Genomic DNA, 10,000 nt, shown 5'->3' with positions numbered 1-10,000 from the left:
AATTAAACTTTAAAAGGAGTGAATAAAACAGAAAAAAATATTTTGAGGGTCATATAATAATATGTAAATAAAAAAGAAAAAACTTGAGGGTTATATTTATAGGGGTAATTGGACGTTTTATACTTGTATCTTATTAGAGAATTTATCTGAAAGTATCGCCCTATTAGGTTTTGTATCTACAAAAGTTTTTAAAAAGAAAGCGGCTTCCCACAAAAATAAATAAATAAATAAATAAGTAAATAAATGAAAATCAGCTTAAAAAGATTACATCAAAAGAATGTTAAAATTTTTCGAACAGTTTATTCAGGTAACTGAACGTTATATTATATTATGATCTTGGAGAAGTTATCTAAAAGTACCGTTCTTTCAAGTACTACAAATCTATAACGCCATATGATAACTGACATTAATGATCTGATAAAGAAAGGAATAAAAGGAAATTAAATATATTTCTTATTTAGAAGCTCGTTTACTGGTTATACGCTGGTAATTAAGTTTCAAGAATTAGTGTTTCATCTGCACAGAACCTACAAAAATGAACAAAAGCATAGTATTGGGTGTATCATCTGTAAAAATAATATTGCATCATATTTCCTTTGATTAAAATAAAATACATCTTTTTCTCACAATGTAAAACTAATCATGAAGACAGCGATAGCAAACAGATATAAAATAGTACCACTTTCATAAAGGAGCTAGCACCTGTAAGTGAAAAAGAATTCGGTATTTTACTATGACACTTTCCGATTTTTTGTTAACTGCTGGGATATTTAACGCCATGTTTGTAATTTTGTCAAAATGCTTTATACAAGTTCACGCGAACGAGGAAATTGCATATATTACCACCAAAAGAAATTGACAAAGAAAATACTTTAGAATCTGCAAACGTCCCAAAGCAAACGAATCTTAATGAAATTTTCAATTAAAGTTCGATTCGCCCACAGGTGGAACTTGAGACGCCCCAGTTCCTCTCTGCAATCGGCCCTAGCGTCGATGGTGTCACCATCAGGAGCGAGTGGAAACATCAGCATATGAAGATGGGTTGGTTCCCTCACGGCTTTGTCGTCTCTTCCGTTGAAATGCAAGAGCAATAGTGAAGATAATGTACCACGGGACCCCTGTAGCGGGGCTATAATATCGATAATGAAAAGCCGCAGTAGTGTTACAAAATGATAAAGAGAGACTTTCGGATACTACTCCATATCCCTCATCAATCCTATTGAACGGTAAAACAAAGAAGGGAGTTCAAAGAGTTCCACGATAATAAAAAAAAAAGAGTTGCGAGTTGGTGTATATTTTAAAAAACCTTTTCAAAGCTTTTGAACCTTTCCCTGGGTTCATCTTCGGACTGAAGATGAACCCAGGGAAGGTCTCGAAAGCTTTGTAAAGGGTTTTTAAATTATAGACGAACTCGCTAATTTTTTTTTATTATGGACCTATTAGAATATTATACATACTTTGGCGATAGACAGTTTTTCCAACACCTCCCCCCAAAAAAAGGGGGGAGTGTTAAGACGACAACGCAAGCAACTGGTACCAAGTGGATTCTTCAAACAGCGTTGGTCAGGACTGATGAGGGATATGGAGAAGTATCTGAAAGTCTCTCCTTATATCCTTATCATTTTCAACTCTGTGCATAAATATTCTTGACACTACCGTGGTTTTTAATTTGCGATTGAAGATAATGAATCTACTGATAACACTAATAAATCTGCCTTGCATCTCATTCCACTCAGGTCAGGAAGGACGGACACCGGTTGATCTCCTCCTCGGGTTCACAGCAACGGATGTCCTGGCTCTCTTCAGCGATACAGAAATTCACAACGGGTTCGAATCCGACCATCGAGATCGATTATTAAGGACGTTTGTTACGAACAATTACAAATACCACCTCCAGGTAAGCTATTAGAAGGGTATTCTAAGGTTTTGTCCAGAATCTATGTAGAGGCTCAGTGTTTTGGAAGTGTTAAGCAATTGCATTTTTACTGATATTGAAGTGATATATATATATATATATATATATATATATATATATATATAATATATATATGTATATATATATATATATATATATATATATATATATATATATATATATATTTATATATATTAAGCGAATCCCACAGGAAAATGATAGTCAGAAATCCAAGCGCTTACGTCTTTACTAAGACATTGTCAAGGAGCAAATGAAATACAATTGGAGAGAAAGGTCTCAGGTACACAACAAGATCAAGAATACCAGATGGTTAATTGTCAAAAGTGTAAAATTAATTTTACCCTTTTGACAATTAACCATCTTGGTATTCTTGATCTTGTTGTGTACCTGAGACCTTTCTCTCCAATTGTATTTCATTCGCTCCTTGACAATGTTTTAGTAAAGACGAAAGCGCTTGGATTTCTGACTATCATTTTCCTGTGGTATTCGCTTATTTAATGAAGTCACGTGCATCTACTGTGATTTTTTAAGCATATATATACATATATATATGTATATATATATATATATATATATATATATATATATATATATATATATATATATGTGTGTGTGTGTGTGTGTGTGTGTATGTATATACGTATATATATATATATATATATATATATATATATATATATATATATATATATATATATATATGTGATTTATAACCCATTTAAGCACGTTCGTGCTCATATAACAGGACAGGCAAAGAAATCTACAAAAAAAGTATAAATTACATATCATAATTTCGTATTAAATATGAAAATCGTTTCATCTTTCCCAAAACTAGGAGATCGTGTTGGCCATCACAGCCGAGTACACAGACTGGGCCAGACCCGTCCAGCACCCCGTCAACATCAGGGACCTAACGGCTGATGCTTTACACGACGCCATATTGGTCTCACCAATGACAGTTGCGGCAAATCAACTGTATACGCCCACGAGACAAACATATCTGTATGTTCTGGATTATCGGCCTGAAGAGCCAGATCCCGAGGTGAGCATTTATGATATACAGCAGTGGTTCTCAATCTTTTAATTATTTTTTAGTGATGGCACCTTAACTAATTTAATCATTACCGTGGCATCCCTTCTGCAGTATCCCACCACATCGCATGAATATAATATATATATATATATATATATATATATATATATATATATATATATATATATATATATATATATATATGTGTGTGTGTGTGTGTGTGTGTGGTGTGTGTGTGTGGGTGTGCTAAAATACTGGAATAGACGCACGGATAATATTTATATGAAGACCGCATTTTTTTTTTTTTTTACAAATCTTCATTGACATGATGTGGACTAGAAACAAATAAGGATAATCTTGCGGCACCCCTACTCATTGTCTGGGTGCCACGGTACCCAGTTTGAGAATCACTGAAACATCTTCATATCTTTGTAAGCGTAGCAGATTATCGGGTGGGGGATAAATTTGATACTGGTTATCGCTAAAAAAAATCTGATTTGAATATAAGAGCATTAAAATATTCAGTAGAACTTCAACTTAATAGACGGTTTAGGGGTCAGGCTCTCGGATGATAAAGTGAGGCGAGTAACAGTCTATTGAGTTGAGGTATGATAAGTCGACTCCCAGAAAAAAAATAATGGAGGATATGCTCAAGAGCAATGGCCTGTTTATTTCAGAGAGGTCCAACGGTCCCGATGAACGAACTGGTGTATGTGTTCGGTGCCTCACTGGGTGCCACGGGTCCTCTGGCCATCGGTATGAGTTACAGCAAATCGGAAGTCTCCTTGGCCGAGTCTGTCGTCACCATGTGGACGAATTTCATTAAAACTGGGTAAGTGTCCTTCTTAATTGATAACTTGAGTTAATAAGATGTACATTTTCTATATATATATATATATATATATATATATATATATATATATATATATTAAATGGATTACATTTCGAAATTTGTTAGTTATTACGTGTTGTTTCTCGAGGTCTTGAATGTCTGTTTGCTTAGAGTAACTCTTGATAATGACTTAAGAGAATTGGCAATCTATTTACTCTGTCCATGATTGCTGTTTATGTTCCTATGAAATATTCAAAGGCAACGTCTAATGAACATGAGTTATTTGTTCCTAATGATTTATTTCTTCTAGTCCCTAGATCCATAGTAATAGATACTTCATTAGTTAAGGAGTAATATTTCGTCAAACCTTCTTTATAGCTTTTAAAATGCCTATTATCTTATGCAGAAAGGTTTCCAGTTCCTTAAATGGCTATAGTTTTGATTTTCTTCGTGCCTTCTATAAAATTAGAAATATCCATATTATGTCTTTAATTCATAAAAACCATGATTTCAATTAAGTATGAAATAACAATTAGCAAAATGCAAAATATTCCGAGCTTCTGACTACCTTTAGATAACCACAGGATAGCAGTAACTGTCTTACTTCCTCATTGTCTTTACAGGTCTTTTTTTTTTTTTTTTTTTTTTTTTTTTTTAACCTTAATTTCCATTTGGCAGATCTCCCATTCTGCCTTGTAAAACTTGGCCCGGGAAGGAGTTCAATGAATACTTCCCTCCCTCTCCTATCTCTAACCAATTTTCCTTTCCATTTCGCTCTCTCTCTCTCTCTCTCTCTCTCTCTCTCAGTATAACACTTCTTTTCTCTCACTATTTGCCCCTGCACATGAGACCATCTTCTCTGGAATTCTTAGGTTAGCCTACGTCCCTGATACATTGCGTTAAGCTAGGTTCCCAAACTGTATTATTTTCTTTCATAATTCTCAAGAGTCTTTTTCCTTCAACAGAAACCCCAACGAGGCTGGCCGCGGAGAGACCTCCTGGGACGTCCCCAAAGATAAATCCCGCTACCGCACGCAGGACTGGGCCAACTACGATCCCACTCATCGTCGATATTTAGAACTTGGTAATTACACCTGAAGAGAATTGTATTTCTTAGTGGCATGCGAACGACGCCACCGTTTGCATCTGGGTTGCCAGGTTGGAGCTATCATTCGAATTATAGGTTTTCCTAGGCCTAGGCTAGGCTGCGGAAAGTGATTGTATGGCATCTTTTACCCAGTAAATATTATGACAGGAGGGATCTTCAGATGAGGCCTTTCATAACGTGAATGGCTGAGGAATTAGATTTAATCTCTCTCTCTCTCTCTCTCTCTCTCTCTCTCTCTCTCTCTCTCTCTCTCTCTCCAGAAATGAACAGCTAAAACATGTAAATGAATACAGGAAATTTGTCTAAGGTGCATTAGAGAGCATCCAATCAATACTGACTCCTTATAGTTACTGAAACCATTGAGTCGATTCAAATAAAGTAGCGTTTGGTATTCTTGGGGCTTTAATACCTGGTTTTGTAAAAATGATACAGTATCAATTTCAAGTGTCACCAAATATGACTTTCTCAGCACAGAATAAGATACGAAATAGTATTAGTCATTATGAGTCGTAGGTAAAAAGTTTTCTCCTCCTCAGTTAGTAAGGGTCCTTGTGATTGGTTCGTTCTAGTTTTTTCTCAGTTGAGCCTAATGTATAGATATGGATCTGAATTATGAAGAGTTTCAATTTCATTTTACTATCATTAAATTAATCAAATTGAAGCCATCTAGCCTCAGTAGTTTGTACTTTATTTAAGGATAAAGTTACTCATAATCGTTCGTACGGCAACGGTATAGGACAGGCCACAACCGGGCCATGTCTGAAATTTTCACGGGCCTCGACTCATGCAGCATTATACGGAAACCATCGAGAGAATGTTCAGTAGCCTTGATTATACGCTGTCCAGAAAACTCGATTCTTCTGCGCATTTCTTACTTGTTTCAGTATTCACACTGATATCCTATATTATCCTACAATGCAGAAACGCTTCAATACGCACTGTTAAATAAACCGAGGATAACTCCGGCTGCATATATCCGCCGCACGCTTAGAATAACAGAATCAGTCGGAAAGGCCTCATCGAAATCAAGTCAGGGTCCTGTCCACTTCAGCGACCGTCGATTGGAGCTTCGGTCATGTTCGATTCATTGCGGATTTGTATCGTCTGTTATTTCAGGGAAATGTCGACCTTCTACTCGTGTCGAAGATTTAGCAATGACTAAGACCGTCGACACAGTGAAATCCACTATTTAGATATGGATCGTGATATCAAATCGAAAAAAGTTATTCTTTAAAGGAATATTTTCGGACTAAGAGATCCACTGAATGTTAAAAGTGACAAAGATAAAAACTATTCGAACATTAGAAATAAATTTCTTAACCCGTGATGAAATTGCAAACATATCTTATACATACATATATACATTCGTAAAAAAAAAAAATGCTAGTACAGTGTCACTTACCGAGCCCGACGTTCGATTCTCAGCCATTCCATTGAGGAGCGAGAGATGTGTATTTCTGGTGATAGAAGTTCAATCTCGACGTGGTTCGGAAGTCACGTATAAGCCGTTGGTCCCGTTGCTGAATAACCACTGGTTCCATGCAACGTAAAGACACTATACAAACAAACAAACAAACCGACGTTCTGGCAAATTCAGGGATTAGGGGAAAGCAATTAAAACAGTGAGAGTTAGGAAGCGAAAATAACTGCGCATTTCCCTAAAGCAGTGAGAGTTTGGAAACTAATATAACCGCAGATTTCCCTAAAGCAGTGGGAGTTGGGAAACGAAAATAACTGCAGATTTCCCTAAAGCAGTGAGAGTTAGGAACCGCAGATTTCCCTAAAGCAGTGAGGGTTGGGAAACGAAAATAACTGCAGATTTCCCTAAAGCAGTGAGAGTTAGGAAACTAAAACAACCGCAGATTTCCCTAAAACAGTGAGAGTTGAGAAACGAAAATAACTGCAGATTTTCCTAAAGCAGTGAGAGTTAGGAAACTAAAATAACTGCGGATTCCCCTAAAGCAGTGAGAGATGTAAAACTAAAATAACTGTGGATTTCCCTAAAGCAGTGAGAGTTAGGAAACTAAAATAACAGCGTATTCCCCTAAAGCAGTGAGAGCTGTAAAACTAAAATAACTGTGGATTTCCCTAAAGCAGTGAGAGTTGGGACACGAAAATAACTGCAGATTTCCCTAAAGCATTGAGAGTTGGGAAACGAAAATAACTGCAAATTTCCATAAAGCAGTGAGTTAGGAACCGCAGATTTCCCTAAAGCAGTGAGAGTTGGGAAACAAAAATAACTGCAGATTTCCATAAAGCAGTGAGAGTTAGGAAACTAAAATAACTGCAGATTTCCCTAAAGCAGTGAGAGCTGTGAAACCAAAATAACTGCGGATTTCCCTAAAGCAGTGAGAGTTGGGAAATGAAAATAACTGCAGATTGCCCTAAAGTAGTGAGAGTTAGGAGACTAAAATAACTGCAGATTTCCCTAAAGCAGTGAGTTAGGAACCACAGATTTCCCTAAAGCAGTGAGAGTTAGGAAACTAAAATAACTGCAGATTTCCCTAAAGCAGTGAGAGTTAGGAAACTAAAATAACTGCAGATTTCCCTAAAGCAGTGAGAGCTGTGAAACTAAAATAACTGCGGATTTCCCTAAAGCAGTGAGAGTTAGGAGACGAAAATAACTGCAGATTTCCCTAAAGCAGTGAGAGTTAGGTAACTAAAATAACTGCAGATTTCCCTAAATCAGTGAGAGCTGTGAAACTAAAATAACTGTGGATTTCCCTAAAGCAGTGAGAGTTAGGAGACGAAAATAACTGCAGATTTCCCTAAAGCAGTGAGAGTTAGGAACCACAGATTTCCCTAAGCAGTGAGATTTAGGAACCGCAGATTTCCCTAAAGCAGTGAGAGTTGGGAAACAAAAATAACTGCAGATTTCCCTAAAGCAGTGAGAGTTAGGAACCGCAGATTTCCCTAAGCAGTGAGATTTAGGAACCGCAGATTTCCCTAAAGCAGTGAGAGTTGGGAAACGAAAATAACTGCAGATTTCCCTAAAGCAGTGAGAGTTAGGAAACTAAAATAACTGCAGGTTTCCCTAAAGCAGTGAGAGTTAGGAAACTAAAATAACTGCAGATTTCCCTAAAGCAGTGAGAGCTGTGAAACTAAAATAACTGCGGATTTCCCTAAAGCAGTGAGAGTTAGGAAAGGAAAATAATCGCGGATAACCTCAAAGCATTGAGAATTAGGAAACTAAAATAACCGCAGATTTCCCTAAAGCAGTGAGAGTTAGAAAAGGAAAATAACTGCGGATTTCCCTAAAGCAGTGACAGTAAGGGAAAGAAAATAACTGCGGATTTCCCTATAGCAGTGACAGTAAGGAAACGAAAATTACTGCGGATTTCCCTAAGCCGAACAGTAGGAAACGAAAATAACTGCGGATTTTCCTTAGCGTGGAGAGTTAAGGAAACGAAAATTACTGCGGATTTCCCTATAGCAGCGACAGTTAGGAAACGAAAATAACTGCGGATTTCCTTAAAGCAGTGAGAGTTAGGAAACGAAAATAACTGCAGTAACAACAACCATAATATAATGATATTGGTAGAGTGGTGAATCGGAAAATGGAAACTGGCGTGTTGATGGACAACAGAATATCGTTCAAAGGTATACAGGAGGTTTGTTAATGCAGTTGGGGACAATGGGAGGTTACTCTTAAAATTCAGAAGATCTGATCATTCATTTAGGAAGACGAGTGTTAATGTCTCAATCTCTGTTACGTTCATCGGGTCTCCAATTATAAAATATAAAAGAGCTAACCGAGTCTTTTTCTTTTATTTATATAAGAAGAAATTTGTAGCAAATGGCGACAGTTTCGCAGAGAAATTAATTTCTTCTGAATATAAAATTACGATTCTGTCTTTGGTTAAAAACAACTAGAATAAAGACTTCAAAAATGCATTTCCATGTTTAAAAACTTGTTCATTTATGTTCAATTTCTATTAAAGTCATGAATGAAAATTAACAAATATTTTTAATGTAATTACAACCGGTTATGAAGGGAGCAGAACTATCGTTTTCTGTCAAACCATTAACATATATCTCATGATCTTTTTGAATTCCAGGGAGCCGTGGGCGAGTGAGAGACCATTACCGTGCCAGCCGAGTTGCCCTTTGGTCATGGCTGGTACCAGGTCTGGAAAAGGTTGGCTCACGCTATGGCCCCGAGTCTCCTTTTCACCGTCTACCAAATTACCTGCAGCCAGACACTTTCTCTGGCCCGACACGCCCCACCAACCTCTCCAGCAACTTCCTCCCTCCTCCAACAACCCCACCACCAACCACCGTTCAGCAGTCAACGTTACCGCCCACCACAATCCACCCGACCGTCATGATCATCGCCAATACGAGCAGCGTGGCAGGTCTGATGGAGGACCCGGACGCCGCCAACATGCAGAGAGCCAACTTCCCTTACACGACGGCTCTCAGCCTAACGGTGGCCATCGGGTGCTCTTTGCTCATCCTGAACCTCCTGGTGTTCGCAGCAGTGTACTACCGCCGCGACGGCAACCGCAATCACGCTTTCAACAAGCAGACGCACGACGGGAGCAGCGACAGCGGAAATGACGTCCAGTTACACCCAGCTATGGACCCCTGCAAGCCCATATCCCCGTCTCATTACGGGACGTTACGTTCGTCCGCTACTCTGAGGAGCAGCCTGGCTACCTCCTTCGAGGGCGACTCACAGCACGAGTGGCCTCCGGATTACAGCACCAGCTGCCAGGTGGGGGAAGACAGCGTGCCCTGCGGTCCGGGGAGCCAGTGCTTGCAGGCCATGACCGGCCCGGGTCAAAAGCCCCATAATGGCACCGCCCCAACTCGAAGAACACTGCCAAGACAAAACCTTCCTTATAACCGCGTCGAAACCCAGATACCCTCGGGGGCATATACCCACGACGATACGCCAGACATGCATGTCTGAGGTATAGAGCTTAGCTCCTTAGGGACCTTATGTCTTCAATTGCTGCTTTCGAATGCTGTGTGTGTGAGTGCACATGAGACGTTTTAGAGACTTCTAATGCAATGTGAAATTGTAAAATATAAACATTGCCGTAAAACGATACATATACATTTAATAAAAGGAAAGAGCTGTGGATG

General features: G+C 38.4%; 1 protein-coding gene across 1 annotated transcript in view; it reads left to right on the top strand.

The window, feature by feature from the left end:
- The window catches only part of LOC135196284 (neuroligin-4, X-linked-like), a 133,460-nt gene that overhangs the window by 121,991 nt on the left and 1,469 nt on the right, over positions 1–10,000 (top strand). The window contains exons 5-10 of the mRNA XM_064222989.1: positions 945–1,041; positions 1,737–1,897; positions 2,772–2,978; positions 3,647–3,801; positions 4,767–4,885; positions 8,968–10,000. The exon at positions 8,968–10,000 is cut by the window's right edge and continues 1,469 nt beyond it. Coding sequence (XP_064079059.1) covers positions 945–1,041; positions 1,737–1,897; positions 2,772–2,978; positions 3,647–3,801; positions 4,767–4,885; positions 8,968–9,824 — 1,596 coding nt within the window. The 3' untranslated portion in view covers positions 9,825–10,000. The remainder of the gene's footprint in view (positions 1–944; positions 1,042–1,736; positions 1,898–2,771; positions 2,979–3,646; positions 3,802–4,766; positions 4,886–8,967) is intronic.

This window comes from Macrobrachium nipponense, chromosome 17 (assembly GCF_015104395.2).
Source record: "Macrobrachium nipponense isolate FS-2020 chromosome 17, ASM1510439v2, whole genome shotgun sequence".
In the NCBI taxonomy this organism is placed as follows: Eukaryota; Metazoa; Arthropoda; class Malacostraca; order Decapoda; family Palaemonidae; genus Macrobrachium; species Macrobrachium nipponense.
This window is presented reverse-complemented; position numbering and strand designations above follow the sequence as displayed.